General features: G+C 44.1%; 1 protein-coding gene across 1 annotated transcript in view; it reads left to right on the top strand.

Moving 5' to 3' along the window:
- The first annotated feature begins 24 nt into the window (after positions 1 to 24).
- crocc2 (ciliary rootlet coiled-coil, rootletin family member 2) overlaps positions 25 to 20,205 on the top strand; it is a 33,000-nt gene continuing 12,819 nt past the window's right edge. The window contains exons 1-18 of the mRNA XM_076727188.1: positions 25 to 164; positions 1,589 to 1,742; positions 1,896 to 2,011; positions 9,995 to 10,162; positions 10,259 to 10,342; positions 10,948 to 11,051; positions 12,134 to 12,278; positions 12,737 to 12,843; positions 13,397 to 13,603; positions 14,387 to 14,483; positions 14,672 to 14,761; positions 14,864 to 14,998; positions 15,399 to 15,598; positions 16,018 to 16,200; positions 16,632 to 16,776; positions 16,875 to 17,021; positions 17,109 to 17,339; positions 19,547 to 19,740. Coding sequence (XP_076583303.1) covers positions 108 to 164; positions 1,589 to 1,742; positions 1,896 to 2,011; positions 9,995 to 10,162; positions 10,259 to 10,342; positions 10,948 to 11,051; positions 12,134 to 12,278; positions 12,737 to 12,843; positions 13,397 to 13,603; positions 14,387 to 14,483; positions 14,672 to 14,761; positions 14,864 to 14,998; positions 15,399 to 15,598; positions 16,018 to 16,200; positions 16,632 to 16,776; positions 16,875 to 17,021; positions 17,109 to 17,339; positions 19,547 to 19,740 — 2,564 coding nt within the window. The 5' untranslated portion in view covers positions 25 to 107. The remainder of the gene's footprint in view (positions 165 to 1,588; positions 1,743 to 1,895; positions 2,012 to 9,994; positions 10,163 to 10,258; positions 10,343 to 10,947; positions 11,052 to 12,133; positions 12,279 to 12,736; positions 12,844 to 13,396; positions 13,604 to 14,386; positions 14,484 to 14,671; positions 14,762 to 14,863; positions 14,999 to 15,398; positions 15,599 to 16,017; positions 16,201 to 16,631; positions 16,777 to 16,874; positions 17,022 to 17,108; positions 17,340 to 19,546; positions 19,741 to 20,205) is intronic.

Genomic DNA, 20,205 nt, shown 5'->3' with positions numbered 1-20,205 from the left:
ATAGCACGCTAACTTTAGAGCAACGTTTCCGTCTCGTCACATGAAACCCTGAAAGATTTATCGTTTCTAGCTTCACGTTTTGTTTTCAAAGCTGGCACAGTTTTACAATGAGTTCTCCACGGGAGCAAAGCGCACACTCACCCAGACTGGAGGCTGTGATTCAGGTTGGTAACAGCAGCTGTTCACTGTGTTAGCTCTGTTAGCCGTTTTTAACAAGCTAGTTTTATTCACACTTTGACATGTCACAGCAGGAGAAGCTAATGTGTAAATAATTAAACATGATGGATGAATTCCTCTCAGTTGCTTCAGTTTTAGGGTCCTGGTATTGTGCGTGCTGGCTTAATGTCGTGGCTTACTGTGACAACAGAACTGAGCCATGTTTTTAATAGTAACACCTGTAACACAGACTGTGACAGGTCAGTATACCTGCTGTGAAAAGGCCCTCTGAAAGGCAGTGGTGGATGAAGTGCTCAGGTGTTTTACGGAGGTAAAAGTACCACTAAACATTGTAGGAATACTGTTGCAAGTCAAAGTCAGGCAGTCAAAACCAGAATAAAAGTACAAAATTATAAGCATCAAAATATACTTAAAGTGTCAAAATTAAATGTACTCATTGTACTGCAGGGTAGTTTTATCTGTCATAATGAATCATAATGTATTTGTTGATTGTATTTTTATTAATAATTGGAAACTGCAAAGTAGTCAGCATCTAAAGATTCAGAATAAGTCTAGTAATCCATTATGTTCTCAATTTTGGAATATTTTCTTCTTTTAGTCTTTATTATCCCAGAGGGAGATTTGTTTCACAGCCAGTTGAACGCGGACACACTCAGGTACAGACGGAACAGCACGCAGACAAAGACAATATGCAGAGTGTGTAAATACATCCATACATCCCAGTACAGAACACGGTCAGTGAGGCCGTTTGCTCAAAACTCCTCCTGAAGGAAGCTCTTCTCCGTTTTCTGGTCCTGTATCTCCGTCCCGATGGCAGTAATGTGAAGTGTTGAGGGGTGGTCAGTGTCATTTGGGCTTGTAAGTGCATGGCGTGTGGTGGCTCTGTGGTTCATGTCTGAGAGACTGTGTGTGGAAAGGCTGATGATTTTACAGGCGGTATGAGCAATGCCAGTGATTTTGTTTTTGTTTTTGTTTTTGTTTTGGATGGTCAACATGGTGAAGAAGCGGAGGAACAGTTCAGCAGGATGGGCTGAATTCTGCTTTTGTAAAGCAATAGCAGGAGGTGGGGGCGCTCTGAGGTTACGGATAACGTTTACGGATTTCAATGAATTTTGTTCTCTAGGGGTGGAAAGTAACTAAGTACATTTACTCCAGTACTGTGCTTAAGTAATTTAGAGGAACTTGTACTTTACTTGAGAATTTCTACTACTTCATACTTCGACTACACTGTGTTTTAGAGGAAAATATTGTACTTTTTACTTAATTTTTTCAAACCTTCAATCTGGTATTACTACTTTTACTGAAGTAAAAGTACTTCCTCCACCACTGCTGTCCTCATCGTCTGGCCTTAATGAGTTGGGCCTTTTCTGCTCAGTTATGTGATGTGTTGGGCTGACTGGTATGATTGTAGAAGTTGGAGGAGTCCCTGCTTCACTCCGATGGCAGCTCAGGAGAGAGGACTCTGATGCTTAGAGGTGATGGACAGGAGTCCGGTGTTACGCCTACGCCTGTCTCCACCCGCATCCGCCAGATCGTCACCCGCAACCTGGCGGAGCAGCCAGCTGGTAGGGACGAGAGCTTTAATTGAAATTCACAAACAAAAACATTGAACACATTAAGTACAAAAAATAAATCAGTCTTGCTAGATATCAGTTATCATTATACCCCATGGGGTGAGAGTGACACTTCTGTATGCATGATCTGTTTCCTTATCTCAGGTGAGAGCTCTCAGGTCAGTGAGCTGGAGGAGAGCAGGGCCCTGAGGGAGCAGCTGTCTCCCGGCCAGACGGACCGTGACCAGCCGCTAGTCAAACACGCCAGTCTCACAGACAGGGTAGGAGTGACACAGGGTCAAGGTCAACCTGTGCAACATCATTTACATTTTTAGCATTGTTGTAGTCACGCTGTTAAGAATGTTTGTTCTGTAACCGAAAGGGAAAAAAATGTAAGATGTCATCAAATATTATATAACAGGCCAAATGGGACCCACAGGTGATATCATCTAGGTAAGTACATCTGACATACATACACCTACTCTTGATTTGAACAGTAGTACACAGGAAACAGCCTTCTCATGAACTTCATAATCATGTTCATGTCAACATGTGTAACCACCTCATCAAACAGCACCTCTGCACACTTGTTCGACAGAAAGTGTTAACACATTGTATTTGGCAATACACAATTATTCAAAAGTTTTGGGAAGAGGTGAGAGCCATAATTGAGAAGATAATTTCAAAACAAATTTTACTGGATCCTAAACTTTTTCTGTTGGGCTTATGTCCAGAGACACATAATTATAGTGAAAATGAACAAGAATTTATAGACCTCAGCTTGCTGTACGCCGAAAAATGATTGCACAGTTATGGAAAAATGTACTGCTCAATGGGTGAGACAGATGCTATCAAACCTTCCATTTGAAAGGATAACTTACATATTGAAGCCTAAACAGCACATATTTAAGAGTATATGGAGACCGTTCATCAATTATATCAAGAACTTTGATTTAACTGGTGATCAAGATGCTGTAGATGGTGCAGTTCCTAAACTTTTTCAAGTTTTATTTAGTATAGATTACTGTCTGTTAACACTGGAGGAGCAAATTGTTGTTGAGTCTGTGTTCATTTGTCTGTTTTTGCTTGTTGATTGTTCTTGTTGTTTTTAGAGCTATAACAGTTATTGGATAGGCCACTAACCGCTGAATCAATGGCTACTGTTTTATTATGATCGATTAATCAGTCTGAGTACTGCCTTTCTTTAAAAAAGTCAAGGCTCTGAATCTGAGTGATTGATGGTTGTTTGGGCCCTATATGACGGTGCTTTGGATGTACTTCAGTTGTGAACAGGGGGGACAGTTGAGGGCGCCATTTTGGACCTTGGAAAACATTGACCATTTTTCAGTATTTTCTGACATTTAGTAATAAAAATAATGTGTGTGGGGGGTTTTACTATGTTCCAAACTAGCAAGGAGAGCTAACTGTGACTGCGTTGGCAGACATTGTGTATAATGTCAGATCTCAATGCAGCTCTTACAGGAGTTGGGGTGTGTAATACTGTCGAGGGTAAATTTGTGCAGTTTTGTTTGGAGATGAGATCAAGAAGGTCAGCCACACTGGAGCATTGACAGCAAAAAGCTACATGCTTTTGAAATGGAATATGGTTACAGTAAACATCAGTGTACCGCCGCCCTTTCCAGCAGGGAAAGCCTTTTGGGGCTGAACAAACAAACAGTGTGGAAAGGCTGAAGCAGCTTTGCATGTACTGTAGTGAAAATGAAGTGTGGTATGTAGTACATGTACGGACTCATGGCTGAATTAATGTAACTTGGCACAAACATATTTTATGTCATACATTTTTCTGTAACTTACTGCTTACAGAATTACACTTCACATAGTTTAGTAAGTACTCTATGAGCATCCATTGTGTGTGTGTGTGTGTGTGCGTGTGTGTGTGTGTGTGTGTGTGCACTCATGCGTGTGTGTGTGTATGTGTTTGTAAAGGTAAATAAGAGAGGGGAGGGTGGTTCATGAAGGGTTTCCTTGTGGTCTGCTCAGGTAGACTCAGACCCCCTGTGCTCATGAGGACCAGCGTCTCCCTTCATAGCCCCCCGTAGTTGCCCCTTCATGTAGCGGCTGCTGTTTTGGGGGGAAAATCGCGAAGGTCACCGGCCTCCTCCCTGGAGACCGTCAAAGAAAAAGCTCATTTTTCATGGTGCACAAAGCAGCCATTTGTGATTACACTGCCCACATTCTGCTGCTGAAATCTAATGAATTCCCACTGCTTGCCTTACCCTTGGAGCTTATTTTAAAACCAGGGCTATAAATATAACTTAATTAGCTTGGCAGATATATATAGCATATTTATTTTGTTGATATTTTTAGATGTGTGAAAAGGCACTAAACAGAAAAACACAAGCAGAGTGTTGCTGACATTTGGTGCTCACACCAGTGAGGGGTTAACATGAGACAAACTTCTTTTTTTCACAAAGATCACTGCAGTTATAACTGTTAACACGGCTAAATGTTTTATCCAGTCGCGTCTCACAAGTCAGGAGGTTCATCACAAAACTCCAGTTGTGACTTGTCTCATCCGGTGAAAGGCTTGGCTGTGATGTGATGTTAATGTGGTGTGTAAATCAAGGCCCTGGAGCCAAATAGAGCCTTTGCTGTGGCATCCATGTGGAGCTAATGTTCAGGTCAACAGTCTTATCTGCATAAAAGCTTTCTGCCAAAGGGATCATATTACTGACAGATAGGACTGACTGTACTGTAAATGTATATTCCACATCAAATCTCAAGAGTAAGGTTTGGCATGTTTTCAATATTCTTGATTGTTAACGCAACGGTGATTTGAAATGGATCATTCTGAGGAACCCCCAACTGCTCACAGACAGGCTGATGCGATGTGACTGGGCATTTCTCATTCCAGTTTGTCAGGCACTGGATTGTACCAAACGGAAGACAAAGACATTTTTAAGGCAGCAGCAGGAAGGTGTTAATCTCTCTATGGGCTTTAATTTCATCATCTTATTGTTGTTGCTCAGTGATTTTCCAGTGGATTTCACAGGGAAGTCTCTGCTGGTTGCTGATAGCAGGACCCCGGGAGGACATGTTCTTCACTTCCTCACAAGCGTGATATAACATGTTGATTAGTGAGCTTTACAGGTGCTGCTGGTGGATTTTTTTTTTTTTTTATTTTGGACAAACTTTCCAGTCTTTGTGCAAAGATAACCGACTGTTGGTGGCAGCTTCATACCATTTTTTTTACTGGGCAATTTTCTCATCTAACTCTTGGCATGAGAGTCGGTGAATTTTTCCCAAAATGTCTACAATTCTTTTAAAGCAGAAAAGTGTGTTCTTAGATGATAGTAAAAAATATGATGCCGAACTACCAAAAGTTTCTTTCTGACAAACATCAGGTGCTCACGGTGTCAGGACGTCAGCTGAAGCAGGCCCATCACTGAATGAGAAACATATGTAGTTGTCCCAAATCCCCATTTTTTCCCAGGTTTCCTTAAGTCTCTTTGACCTGACAGAGGACCATTAACGCGATGCTGGTGAAGTCACACCAGGACTCTGAAAGCCTTCCACTGTGTCTCTGTTAAGTCACTCAGCGTGATCACTGGTGACCTCAGAAAATTGCACCTGAACCAGGATAAACCTTGACCCAGTTTGTGAGTTGCGTGGCCTCAGGAGGTTGGAGAACATGTTGGGGTGAATTCTGAACCCTGTGTGTTGCTTTTGGAGCCCTGCCAGTGTGCATTTTCTCAGACATAGACATCCATACCCTGCTGCCTGAACACTTAGCGAGTGGCTGCACAATACTGCAGTGTGGAAGTCAGTTGGGTAAAGATAAACTGGTGCTGAATGATTTCTGACACCAACTGCCATTTGCCAGTGCCCCCTGAAGTCTTGAATCCCCAGGGTCTCTGCGTAAGAACCCTGTCAAACATAGTTGGAGCAGATAAAGTCTGTTTTAGGGATTGTGTTACTGTCCCCTTTCACCCTGCTGCCCACCTCTGTTTCCAGTTTGTTTTTCCTCCTGGCACAAACCCATTCATTTAGGCTGCAGTTTGACTGGGACACAGCCAAAAAGTCAGACTCTCTCAACTATCACGAAATTGTAAAAATTAATTGCCTTCCTCTGGGAAAATATGCTTAAAAGCCCATCCCAGCGCTGAATGTTTGATGAAAGTATTCCATTAAACCTTGTCAGCGTTTGACATTAGGCTGCTCATGTTACCTGACTTTAAAGTCAAACATTAAAAACAGTTTTCAGTTCTTTTTCTCATGTCACCAGCGTCTTAATCAGATATGAGCTTCTCAAATGACCCTGTAGGTGTGTGTGTGTTTTGTACACCATTGTCCTTGCGGGTGGGTGGGGGTCGGGGAGGGGGGGTTGCATTGTGTTAAGCGCTGCGAGGCCAGCCGCATGCTTGTGAGTACACAGCATGTATTATTAGGTTGGCTGTATTTGCACAGATCACTTGTATCCCCGTGTACCACCACAGCAGCTGTCCCCATAACCAGGGAGTTCACTCCATGGTTACACACTCACAGCAGCTCCCCCTCCTCACTTCCATTCTCCCCGTTTGTTATCCCACATTGTGTAATTACTGTCAGTGATGATACATAAACAGCTTTCACAATCAGCTGGGGCTCTTTCACAGAGTCAGCACTCAGGGGGTAATGTGAGGGGAAAGGGGAACGGGTATGTTGTTGAAGTAGGATAGTAAGTTTTTTGGGCAGCTTGGGGGCGATGGACATCCGCTCCAGCTGTGTTTAGGAATCTGACAGATAGTGCACTCCATTAATTCCCTTTATTAAGCCTCTGGGCCCAGGCCAAGCCAGGGAAAACGATTGCAGCTGTAACCCTTCACATGCTGGCTGGAGAGATAGAAAGGCAGAGGACTGAGGATGTGGACTAGTTGCTGGATATGCCTGGAAATGTATCTCTGTGTAGATAAACAGGAATGGATCCATAATGCCAGTGTCACACAGTAAAAGAGGAGAGAAAGGGCTTCAGAAATGCACAGCAGATCCCAAGATGTTTCCACTGGATTTCACAAAACCCAGTTGAAACAATAGATAAACTGGTCAGTTATCAGATCTCCAAATGCTGTGACGTTAGGTCAGTGAGAGAGTATTGTAATCATAGCTGTGTAAGTGAAATGGATTGGATTTTGATCTACCACATGAACAAGGCAGCAAGTTTTGGCCCAAACACCAAAGCCTTCACAAGGGCCTTGAAAATGATTCTCTTGTTGCTTGTTGGCAGATGAATCAAAGCAGGACTATCCCTTGATGTTGTTTGAAATATTTATCAAAAGAGACAATACGAGGAGTGGCACAAATCATAAATATCAAGAAATATAAAAACCTAATTCAAAGCACATTTTAAGAGGCTGAAAAGTCTTTTACTTTGGAAACATAAGCGGAGCTCAAGAAACAGATACTTGGGAATAAAAAAAAAAGACAAGCAACCATAGCAACCATATGGAGGCATAAAACATACCATGAAAAAAAGTCTGGTTTCATATAAATTGCATCTTGAACATTATTGCAAAATGGCAGTCGATGACCTCAAAGAGTCAGGCTACATTGGGATTAGGCTCAGCCCACTTTAGGGGGCCGCGGAGGCTGCTCGAGAGCGATTGTACTCCGAGGCAGATCGTAAATAGCAGGGGTGTTCGGTGAGCACACTTCTGGGCCCCCAGTAAGCCCTGTAAGCCCCTGAGTTAGGGCAGATGGAGGACTGGGATTACTCGCTTCTCTCTTTTGCCTTTTTACAGTCACCGATGGATGGGTGTGTTGTGAAGAACAATGAGTTCAAGCTCACTTGGAGATGAGGGTGATGAGATTAAATGATGCAAGCAGAGCAAGGGAGTAAATGGTGACGTTGGGGAGTTCAGTGAAGGTGGGGGTCTTCACAACAGACCGTTATGGCGCCCTCTTGGGAGCTTCCTGCACGGAGCATGGCTAATCCAGAGCAGCCCCCGACCTCCTGCTTTACAGCTGCCTGGGGAGAAACAATAAAAAAACGTCCCCTCCGTAGTGTGTGGAGCAGGGGCGAGGCGCTGGCAAGAAGCCGACACACTGCAGCTATGTACGAAAACGTGTAAACAACCCTCCTCGTCCGGGCAGGGCGGGGACCCGCAGGAGTTGCCAGAGACACCTGGTCACTGAGTGCACAGCGAAGGTGGAGAGGGTGCAGTCTACAGCAGTGACAGATGATGGAACTGAACCACACGTACTGTACATACAGGAAGACTGCTCATACTGTACACAGTAGAAACAAATCTGCAGCATCTGTGTAATTTGCATGACCTTGCAGCTCTCGAGAGGTTGGTATGTCCCCTCAGGAGATGAGGGCCTTTATCTGAATCCTGCATTATAACCTAACTATTTTTACACTGTTTAACATTGTGCTCACTTGATGTGACAGAAAGGTAATAGTGGTGGGTGGTCAACGAGAGCCCATTGCTCATTTTTGCATCAGCACTCCCAGATGGCTTAACTTCAGCCACGGTGTTAACTATGCTCCCTGTGGAGGAGGAAAATATGTGGAGATAACCAAGCCCGTTCTATTTATGAGTGTCTTATGATGAGGGTGACTTCAGTTTAGTTTTAGATTGAGTGTGTTTTTATGAGTTGCACTGGTGGAGTACAGTATGGTCTCAGTTGCACTGTGGTCCCTTTCCCCAGAGTAACAGCATTAGACCCTCTGTATGGCTCCAGATGTAGATTGTGCTCATGTGCTGCAGTAAACCTTGTGTGCTACAGCCATGTATTCAAGGTGTATTTATAAAGTACATGCTTGTTAGTAAGTCAGTGTTATTGCTATAGTTGTGCCAAAATACTTGAAAAGATGCATAATCACTAATGCTCCGCACACAGCTGTTTCCAGGAGTCCCTTTAAACACAGCTGCTGCAGTTTTGTGTGTTTCAAACACTCCGCCCATGTTGTTCCTCCTTTCTCAGTCCCTAAAGCTGTCACCTCAACAACGGGCAGTAAAAGAAGCTTTTGTGCTCCCCGGGTCCTCGGAGAAAACACCAAAAGCACAGAGCCAAGTGCATGATGGCCGTTAGGGTAGTTTGTAGTATAAAATTCTGAAAAGGGCATTTGAAAATGTGTTAATAATGGTGGCAAAGTGGCTGAGTTCAGTGTTGAACAGTGAGACTATTGTCTTGGCTCTCTTGGAGCCTGCTGGAGAGATTAAGCACCCAGAGAAGAGATGAGGTACAGAGGAGAGGTGGGAGGGAGTGGGTCGCAGGGTTGATTTGAAGGGCTTGGATGGTGGTTTGGAGTGTGTTGCAGGGAGGGGGCTCCCTCACTCTCGCTCTCTTCCTCTCTTTTTAAATGAGAAGTCGGCAAGGGCAGCTGGAGGCACGCAGTGTGTTGTAGTGCTCTAGGGCCATGTGGTTTGTATTAGTGAGGACAGGGTGTCTGGCACCAGGATAGAGAGTGGGTGGTGCAGAGGGAGTTTAGGTTGTGTGAGGTTGAGAGGTTACAGGACATTTGGATTTCAGAGAGGATATGAGATTTTACAAGAGAAAGACCAGTACATGTGTACATCTTTGCTGTTAGATTTGACATGTACAGCCATCGTGCATAAACACCAATGAAGAGACACACTGTGCTGGACATTCCATAGACCCCATCTATACGTCCCACCCTCACGCTGAATTAATACAGATGGTCTGTAGATCATCCAGTCCATCAAATGTTGACCATTACAGGGTTTCTGCTCTTGTGGTGAACACACTATGCACATCTCATCACTATTGATATCATTGAATCATGCGATGATAGTAATTACCAATCAAGAGTGCTGTATTGTACACTGTTCTTCTTGGCATGGACGTGCATTCATAGAATACCTCAAAAATGCATTGAAGGCTCCCACGCATTGACTGTCATTCTTTCACAAACACAACCCACAGTGAACTGTTGAAAACTGCTAAATGACTCGTATGAATGCAAACATATCCTCCAGTCCAACCATTTATCTTTGGTATATCCAGATAAGGAGAGTGAGATAGACTGAGTTACCGGTTTGTTAAAGGTATCCATATAATGTAATGCAGTCCAACACATGTGGTGTGCAGTAAAGCCTTGTGAATTGTGCCACATACATACATAGAATTCAGGATAATTAAAAGTCCCCCCGAGTAAGCTTTGTGAGGTTTGGTGCAGGGCTGTTGCAATAGATCGCATGAGACTATGCAAATGTAAAGAGTGTATGTCTGCTGTGTTGTGATGTAATGTGCGGTATCATGGCACATTGTCAAACTTGCTAAAGCACGTCTCCGTCCAGCTTGATCAGATACTGATGTTGCAGTCTGCAGTGGACTCAGACCAGGACAGCGTGTCACCAGGATCCCAGGAAGTGCAGAACAAGGAGAGAGCTTACAGGCAGAAACTGCAGGTCTACCAGGAGGCCCAGCAGAGACAAGCCCAGCTTGTTCAGAAGCTTCAGACCAAGGTGACTAGAAACAGACAACATTTCTCTGGAAGCGTCACCTGAAAAAAATAAAGATCCTGTGATGTAACTATACACCTTGTTGTTGTTTCCTATGAGGTTCTTCAATACAAGAAGAGATGTGGTGAACTTGAAGAGCAGGTGCTGGAGAAGACCTCAGAGTCTGAGAAGATGAGGTTGTTGGTACGTCTAGACTGCAGCTTCACCTTCAGGAATCAGTGATGCTCGCATTAAACCGTTGTTAAGCTCCTTTCTTTTTACTGCATTAGGTTTTTCAAATAGACGTGTAGTCCAATAGATCAGTTCTTTCTCCTGACAAAGATGGTAAAACTTCACAGGGCGGGTGATAAAATGAAAAGGACCATGAACCATTATGTCCTCATATAAGAACTATGGTGCAATACAGTTCTGCCCTTTGTGCTCATTTGTTTGAATCCAGTTGTTTATGCAAGCAATGAAAAGCATTTTAACAAGCAGTGAAGGAACCATGCAGAACTGAAAAGCAAAACACGGTCACTTCATGTCCTGAATAAGATTTGTGCTTTTATTTAAATGTATTTAATTCATCCAAATATTATTCTTGGCTGAGTGGCCTCCACAGAGAATTTGGATTAGCAGATTTACACTGTAATTATGTGGCTTTATAAATATTAGGTAACTGCTAACTTCCTACTGCTAGCCTATACTGAAGTGTTATCAGGATGCCTGTAATGGTGGTGTGTGTGTGTGTGTGTGTGTGTGTGTGTGTGTGTGTGTGTGTGTGTGTGTGTGTGTGTGTGTGTGTTCAGCTGCAGGCCCACCTGGACTCAGCCCAGCGTCAGCAGCGGACAGAGCAGGATCTCAACATGGCCATCCAGAATAAGTCTGCTCAGCTGGAGGAGGAGCAGAGGAGGTGAGTGATGGACGCCATGCAGCGCAGGCGGACAGGTTACCCAGCTAATAGAGAAGAATGTACAGCTTCTGTGTGCGTAAGTAGTACATATGGAGTTTTAGAAAAAGTGCACAAAGTTTGGAATCAGATGGCCGACAGCAGCCGGGAGTCGCATTTTGGATGCAGACAGTAAATTCACGGATAAGCCTGTTAAAAATTTGCTCCTGTTTTTCTTTCTCTGTTTCTCGTTGAGAAGCCGAAATGGAGCCGAAATATTTCTGTGAAATGTGTGTACCAGAGATATTCCCAGCAGCTCCCTGAGCTTCCCTGCTGTGTTTTTCCCTGCCCCTGCTGCAGGGAGAAGGCAGAACCTGCCCTTGGCAGATAATCTCAGCATCCAATTTGTCAGAGAAAATTAGTGGGACATTTTAATGATGCTTCACGTTAATTATGGGCCAACCTCTGCAGCGGAGGCCAGGTTTTAATGCCATATGATTTACACAGCCATGGAACTTCATTTGAAATGCCCATGGCAGAAACTTTGCCAGGACCTGCTAATTTTTACTTAGATATCACTCACTGCAGAGTTACCAAGCTCTATCCACTGAAGCTCTTTTTAATGTCAGTGTGATGTAGACAGTAAGTCTGTAACAGTGATTTATATGTTTCTGCTTATTATTGGAGTTACTGGATCCCTCTTTCACTACATCTCCGTTCCCTTTAAACACGATATCATCCCTGACATGCAAACATGGGTTTGGCTTCCCGTCACGCAGATAACCAAACGTAGCAATGTGGCGTGCTTTACTGTAACAGGGTGTGTGTTTAGTGTGAGAATGATGTAAACATTTTTGTCAATGACTATACAAGCAAATCTGGTTGAAATTAAATCTAAGTTGACACAGACATTATAAAACTGTCACACATGTTCACCCTCTAAGTGTGGTTGGCAAGGGTGGATCTAAAGGCTACAGATGTCAGAGTGATATAGTGACTATATGAACGACAGAGTTTGGGTCCTATGGAGGGGTTACTGGAGGGTGTCATAGCCATGAGAGAAGTGCCAAATGGCCTCTCAGAGTCATAATGCTTGTTGTTTGCAGGTGTGCCAGCCTCAGCCAAGTCAACTCTATGCTGCGGGAGCAGCTGGAACAGGCAGGCACCGTCAACCATGGGCTGACGGAGAGCTTGTGGAAGGCTCGTGAGGACATTGAGCTGTGTGATACCCGTCTGCGCAGAGAACAAGAGGTGAGAAAAATCACAAAAATGAAGTGTTTGAGTCAGAAAAACAACAGGGAAAGCTCAAGTTTACCCCTTTCTACACAGAGGTTGCGCAATTAAACTCCTGTTGAGTTCACATGGGGTAGGAATTCCATTCATAGCCAGTTTCGTCAATTCATTCTCATTCCCTGTTCGTTTCATTGCTATGATTTTTGAGTTGTTGTTTCCTGTGAAAACATTCCAAGTGCTGAGGGGGAGGAAAATTTTGTGCAAACAATCTGGCGTTCGTGCTGTAAATGGGCTACATCTGTTGATTCAGGGAAATCCAATTGTTTGTATGCGTGCCAGTGTGCCAGAGTCCAGGAGTTCCAGAATTGCATCTGTTTGGGATCACAATAAAATGAGAGGTGCCATCATTTGCTGTAAGCAATCCTTGCCACCCACCCTCCAATCTCAGTCCCCTTGTTGTCTGCTTCTCTCTGCAGACATGCGCCTCCCGGCTGAGTCGTGAACAGGCTCGTGTCAGAGCACTGTGGCGCCAGGCCGCTTCCCTGCGGAGCACTTTCACCCAGCTAAGGACTTTCACTGACAGGTGAGCATGGCGCACTGCCAGAATCCCTCCGGCGACTCAGGATTCCACAGGCACCCCCACCTCTCTTCTGTCTCACACTCACCACTGCAACCACAATCCATCTCTCTCAGCCGAGGATCAAAGTGGAACAGGTCAACGGGGTCGCCAGTCTCCCTGCTCATTGTTTCCTTACGGGGGGAATGATGGCTTAAGGTGTCTAGTCTCACTGTTGAAATCATCCATCAGGGCAAAGCTTGAGCCCTATAAGACATGGCCTCTATCATGTTGAACCACTGTGAGCACTATTGAAGAGTAATTTGCTTTAATAATGATTGCTCAGCTCAGCTGTGATCATGTCAGAGGCTGTACTGTAACTCAAACTGAAGACACTTCAAAGTGAGCCCTAATCCCAGAGCTTGTCCACGACAGGCATCCATCTTTTTCACATACAAACATACAGCTTTTTCAATTAGACTAATGGCTGACACCTGCATGAAGGAAAACAGCATGTCACATTTCATATATTACACTTTTTCTTGCTGTAAATCTTGATGTGCATGATTCTGTTCAACAGGACTCTGTCTGATATGCGCGGCGAGTGTGTCGCTGCCGGCCGGCAGCTGCATGTTGCCTGCATGAACTTAGAGGCCAAAGTAACACAGGAGAGCACCTCTAGTGGTGTGGAGATGTCAGCACTGGAGAGGCAGCTGAAGGACAAGCTGAAAGAGGCTATGCAGCTTCAGGGTCGCTGGGATGCAGAGAAAGTCGAACTTAACTCCAGGTAAAGTCATCTCCAAATCCGTATGGGCCTGTCTGTCATGAAGAGTTTGCCTCCTGTCCTTTGAAAACAGCAGCCAAAATGACATACGATACAGCTTTGAGCTGCATTTTGTTTAAGGGCTGCTGGATTCTGCTTTCAGTGATAGCTACACCTCGACCTCAACCTCAAAAGTCAGGCCATTTTCCCCATGATTTTGGGACTCAGTAAATACTAATAAAAGCAAAAGCTTATTGAAGAATATTTTAAGTCTTGTCTCTTCTCGATCCAACTTTAACTCCAACCGGCCCCCGAACCTCAACCTGGGACTGACAGCACAAACCCTGCACCCATATTTTTCTACAGTCTCAGGATCGGTCTAGTTGACCAGAAATCAAACAGCATCGTCATGTGAAATAGAAATTCTGTGATGAGGTGATCACATTCTTCCTGTGACTGAAAGGAAAGCCAAAATGTAATTTACTTCACGCAGGCTTTAATCATTAAAATCCTGCACATCCAGCTATTTAGCTGCTCTTGTCCTGATGTATAGGGTTGAGTCTTTTGTCCCACCTCCTGTGGACTGTCAGTGCCTTTGTGTTCTGGGTCTCAGCAGGCCTTTGATCTTATCTGAAGTCATTGTTAATCCCATGATTCTGTGCAGAGAATTTGATAGTGTTGATGGTCTAGCAGAGGAGGAGTACGTGCCACTCTTGAATCACCAGCGTCCCAAGGAACCGTGTGTTTGTGTGTGTGTGTGTTTGTGATGTCATTCTCTGTCTTTTTCGTGCATATTGATCTCCAAAGAATCCTGGAGCTGACTGGCACGGTGAAGCACCTCCGCAGCCAGAACAGTGAGAAGGATGCCAGCCTCCACACCATGCAGATCAGTCTGGACAGGATGGTGAGAACTTGGGAATCGTGACTGGGAGGTGGCAGATAGATGTGTGGTTAAGGGGCCTAATTCGCATGTAGTCTGGACCTCAGGCATGATAAACTCCACGACTTCCTTGTCTAGAGGGCTGCCGTCTGGGGAATGTCAGGCTTGCTCTGTGTGTGCTGCTTATCTGAACTTAATGGTTTCCTGCTCAGGAGACACGGAGAACAGAGGATAAAGCCGAGATGGAGCTCCTCCACACAGAGATCCAAGCTCTCCAAAAGATTTTGTTCCATGTTCACCAGGTCAGAACAGCACAAACGCACTGCGCTACATCACGCTTTAGGCTACCACATTAGAAGATTAACGTTATTTCCATTCTCCCTTATTTTATCTGCCACGTCCAGTTGGTTGGTGGTGAGGGTGACAGCAGTGGCTCTGAAAATGTGTCCTCCTCACCTCTTCATGGCTGGTCTCCTCTGAGGAACACAACCCTGATGACAGTGCAGAGTGCTCTCTCCAAGCACCAGAAACAAACACAGGTCCAACAGACGTGACTGATCTTTGCTGCTCTTTCCTCATTGTGGATGTTTTAGAACAGTGGCTCCCAACCTGAGCTCACGGTGTCCCAAAAGTGATGTGAAAGGTCACAAAATGTTTAGATATTTCAAAATATATTCAGACCTTTTGCCATTTTCTTATGAAATACTGTGTTCTTTCACTTATTCAGGCATGTGAAAGTCCTATAGATGAGACAATCCAGGACACACTGAGGTCATAATCTGTAATTAGGGCTCACAAGTAGATTTAACTTGATTTTAAGTCAAAAATGTTAGGAACCACTGTTTTAGAGAGATAATATGTTTAACACATTGTCGTGACATTTCACCAAAGTTTCTTTGCCCACACACCACAAACGCTGCACCCACGTACAAACCACAGGACCTGCGTGGGCGTCTGGATGCTGCCGTGGAGCAAGTGAACACACTGCGTGATCACCTGCAGGAGAGGGACTCTGAGAGGAGAGAGCTGGAGCAGAAGATCCAGGAAGTAAGGAGGGAAAGTCAGGAGGCGAAAAAAGCTCTGGAGGAAAGCCTGAGAGACAGCAACAGATATCGCTGCTCACTGGAGCTCATCTCCAGGTACTCCCCGCTCGTCCACTCATCATCGGAGGCTTCAGGAAGCAGATGAAAAGTCGTTCAGCTGTGCTTTCTCTGTCATATTTTCTTGACCCCTTTTGGTTAATTGTGAAATAGCCATCAGGACTAAATGTTATTGTTGGAAAAATCTAAATGTTATAATGATTATGATGATGATGACAAATGTTATAGTTTGGTTTTATGTTTAATTAAGCAGATAATTTCCACTCTCATTATCGGAACATGTTTAAATGTGTTGAAACCTCTTCAGGAACAATATTTATACAACATTATACAAGCACTGAAGAAGAAAACCACGTGTTCTAATGATGATGATGTTGTGCATCGTTGTGCAGCAGCTGACCTCAGCATACTCTCTGTTTCTTTCTTTTCCTCTGCCTCTCTACCTCCATGTCCCACAGTGAGAAGGCCAGCCTGGAGATGCTGCTGTCAGGGCTGCAGCAGGAGGTGGACTCCCAGCATGCCGAGCTGGGGGTACTGCGAGCCTCATCGCTGGAGCTCCAGAGACAGCGGGACCTCTTGAGGGAGCAGAGGGAGGATCTGGAGATGCAGCTGGCACGCCAGCGCACGGAGGCCCAAAGAGGGTACGGCATGAGCGAGGAGGAATGACCGTTACACAACACACACCCCGTCACCCATGATTGTTTTCAAGCTCCGTTTGTTTAGAGTTCAGATCAGGAACACATGTCATTCTCCGGCCGGCAATGCACCCAGATGACATTTGGATGAAAATGTAAATGATTTACATTGCATTACTGCACTCATGCAAGAAGAAATTTTTTTTCTTCTTCTTTTTGAGGGCTTCTTTTGCTTCAAAAAATTTGATTAGCTAAGAATTGGAGCAGGACATGCGATATGGCAAAAAGTAACTCCCTCAGTGTTCTGGCCTTTGGCACCAACATTTCTCCATGTTTCAAAGTGGAGATGGATTACTGTTAAGGGATTTTGTTTGTATAAATAATCTGCGTGTGTGTGAGACAAAGAAACAGTGTGAGACAGTCACTTTGTGTTTCAGCGAGAGGAGCCTGGAGGAGCTTGAAGGAAAGCACTCAGATCTTCGTAGGGAGCTTGTGACAGTCAAGGAGGCTCTGGGTCAAATCACCCTGCAGAAGGAGGTGTTGGAGGATGATAAGACCAGCCTTGTTCTGGCACTCAGCAAGGTACACTGCTTTGTTCTTGCACCAGTTAGCCTGATCCGTATTAGTAGATTTCTCCCTGAGGGTTTAGATCCTTCCAATATTCATCATTTACTCCGCAGATGGAGTCACAGAGTGCTGCACATGAGTTAGCCCTCAACAAACTGCAGAATCAGGAAGCTGCACTTAAAGATTCACTGGCCAAAATGGCTGCCCTGAGCGAAGGCCTGGCCAAAGACAAGGTGGAACTCAACCGCATTTTGCTGCAGGTCAGTAGCCATGCAGTTCCCCTATAACATTGATGGAAGGCAGAAGGTGAACAGAACAGAAGTGAAATGTTTTTGCTTCCCTTCCAGACAGAAGGTGAGAAGGCAGAGCTCGGCGAACGCAGACGGGAAGCTGAAGCGGAGCGGGCAGCAGCCAGGGAGGAGACAGCACGGGTGCAACAGGAGATGATGGATCTGCTCGCTGAGAAACAAGCCCTGGAGAGCTCCCACAGCGACTTGCAGGATCTCTGCCAGAAGCTAGAAACGGAGCTGAGTCTGCTGCAGAAGGAGAACGCACAAGCCCTGGAGCAGCAGTCCCAGGTCAGACACCCCCGGCCATTCACACACTTCAGCCTCCATCCTCTCAGCTCCCACCACCTGGGAGAACTATGTTGATGTTATTAATGGCTTTCAGCAGGTTTGTGGAGCTTGTTGTCACATTAAAAAGTGTTGGAGGTGCTGGACACATCTGCCATGGTTTTTTTCTTTCAGACGGGCTATAGAGTGCAGTTTGGGCCCCATTCTGTGTTTTATGAGTGACTTGGGACATAACAAGCAGGGAGTCTTAATGAACAAATGTGAACTGGAAAAGATAAATAGATAGACATATGATATGCAGTGGGAGTTGAAAGACCCAATAAATTAACACCTAAAGTATTCCCATTCTTCCCTCAGCAGATCCAGATCTCCCTATTTCGTCCTCGAAAGAATGAAAGGAATCTTCATGTGTTTTGTTATCTGTTCTGAATGTGAAACTGGGATATCCGTGTTGATCTCAGCTAGAATATAACAAACCTAAACAATTTGACAAATTCCATCCAAACATTTTTAGATAGCTTATCTGTAAAAATAAATCAACCGTGTATAAAACAAGCCCTGGAGTGGCGTCCATCGCACTGAGCTCGTGTTTCATCCCCTTATTGGGTACCACTCACATCCATAACATGGGTGTAATTCATCCACTTTAATATTTACCTAAGGAGAGGCTGAAAGACATCATGTGCTAATATTTAGTTAGTGTGAGTTCATTTTAGTTTGGTGCAAAATCAAATTACAGTGATTGTTGCTTTTCAAACAATCCGTTGCAGTGAAATATTAGAAGTTGCAGGGGCCCATTTTAGACTCAACCAGTGTGTGATGGTGTGCTAGTAACTGACCCTAAAGGCAAAATATATCAGTGAAATACCATTTTCACATCTTATAGTTATAGATTTTTCACCTTTTAATTCAAACCATTCAAACCTGGAGAATAAGGTCACTCACTGAGTGTTAGATGAGAAGATAACACCACTCTGGTAGACTGGGGGAAACAGACAGCCTTATTCTGTCCAAAGTTTAAAAAACATGTCTTGTAGCAGCTCTAAAGCTCATTAATTAACACATCATACCTTGTTTGTTTAATTTGGACACAAACATTAATGCAAAGATGAGGTTGACGTTTTCTGATGGGTTACGTGCTGGAATTATTTCTTTACTGAGCCAGTGGAGTCTTGATGTCATGGGGAGGGTGACAGGCAAGCAGTGGAGACTTCAGGAAGTCACTGGCCAAGAAATAGTTCCTACGTGTCACCCCTTGTAAAATCAAGAAATTTTGTTTTTACACTTTGATTTTTGTACAGAGTTAACAAAACTTTAGAGTTGAGATGATTTGCCTTTGGAAAAAGCCAGGCGAGTTGTTTCTCCATGCTTTCAGCTAAGCAAAGCTAGATGTCAGCTGGCTTCATATTTAGCATACAGCCATGAGAATGGTATCGATCATTTTCATCTTCTAACTCTCATCAAGAAAGCAATAAGTGCATTTCCCAAAATGATGAAGTATTCCTTTAAACGACACTGATTCCTGTTGATTCTCAGTATCTCTCAGAATGTTTTCCTCAGGCGTGAAGCTGAATTCACTGAATGTCCTCCGTAAAAGATGAATCCCAGGGTAGTCCTCTTCTCAGTGAATAATCTGTTGTTGGAGTTTAATAAATGCTGAATAAATTTTAGCAAGTTCCACATGAACTGAACATGTTCTCAGTTCATTATTTTTGTTGCAAGATATAGGTCCTGCAGTGTGTCACAGTGATTTAAGTGGTAACTGGAAAAAAATCATAACCCCACTAATCATTTTTGTTTTGCTTCAGGCGATGCATTTGTTATGGCCCTGCAGTTCCTATACACTGTCATGAATCACTTAAAGTTTGTTTAATTTATGCTTCATAACAGCAAAACGAGGGGTATGCAGAGTTCAGTATTAGTGCAGCAAACGTGGCTGCATGAAGTGCAGAGGTTGGGTGGCTCATTTTCAATCCAACAGACACACATTACCAGCCATAACGTAACTGTTAATGTAGGACTTCCTTCTGCTGCTCATACTCTTACTCATGAAAAATGTGCTCCACAGTTATGATAATACAGCCATGAAGTGTGTATGCCATAGTTTGAATGCACATCGTGATTTAGTGTATGGTATTAAGAAGCAAAAAGCAAAGAGTATTGATTAATTGCTTGATGGTATTTTTTTATTTGTGTGTGTCGGTCTCCAGGTCAACAGGCAGATGCAGACTGTGTCAGAGGAGCTGTGTGCGTGCAGGAAGGAGCTTGAGACACAGACCACAGCCCTAAAGAGAGCTACCCATGACAGGGAGGAGCTGGCCAAGGACAAGGCTGCTCTGGATGTCAGGCTAAACTCCGCTGACCGAAGCGCCTGTGGTCTCACGCAGGAGCTGGTTGCACTTAGGTCTGAGTGCATCTGTGTGTGTGTGTGTGTGTGTGTGTGTGTGTGTATTTGTTTGTGTGGTCTTACCTCTAAAATGTTTTGGGACCAATTTCAGATTTAAAACCAGTTTTTCCAGTTTGTTTTGTGCAGTTGCATTCAGCACAAGCTGGAGTAAAATTGTTTCTGTCTTCATTGGTTAAGTTCAGGGTCAGGGTTGGGGTTAAGCATGTAGCAGTTATGGTTATGGTTAGGTTAAGAGTGTAAGGAATGAATGTCAGTCAGTTTGGTCCCCTCAAAAGCATCATAAACAACTCAGAGTGTGTGTGTTTGTTTAAGTCAGACCAACTGCCAACGCGTGTTTAAGGCCATTTAGACTTTTGAGGCAAATTTCACTTTCTAAAGCGCGGCCAGTCACATGTAACAAGAGTCTCTAAGTAACATGGTTTTATTTGGAAACTTTGCTCATGATGGATCATTGGATTTTAT

Source organism: Chaetodon auriga, chromosome 3 (assembly GCF_051107435.1).
Source record: "Chaetodon auriga isolate fChaAug3 chromosome 3, fChaAug3.hap1, whole genome shotgun sequence".
NCBI lineage: Eukaryota > Metazoa > Chordata > Actinopteri > Chaetodontiformes > Chaetodontidae > Chaetodon > Chaetodon auriga.
The sequence above is the reverse complement of the archived record's forward strand: the minus strand, read 5'-3'. Positions and strand labels throughout refer to the sequence as shown.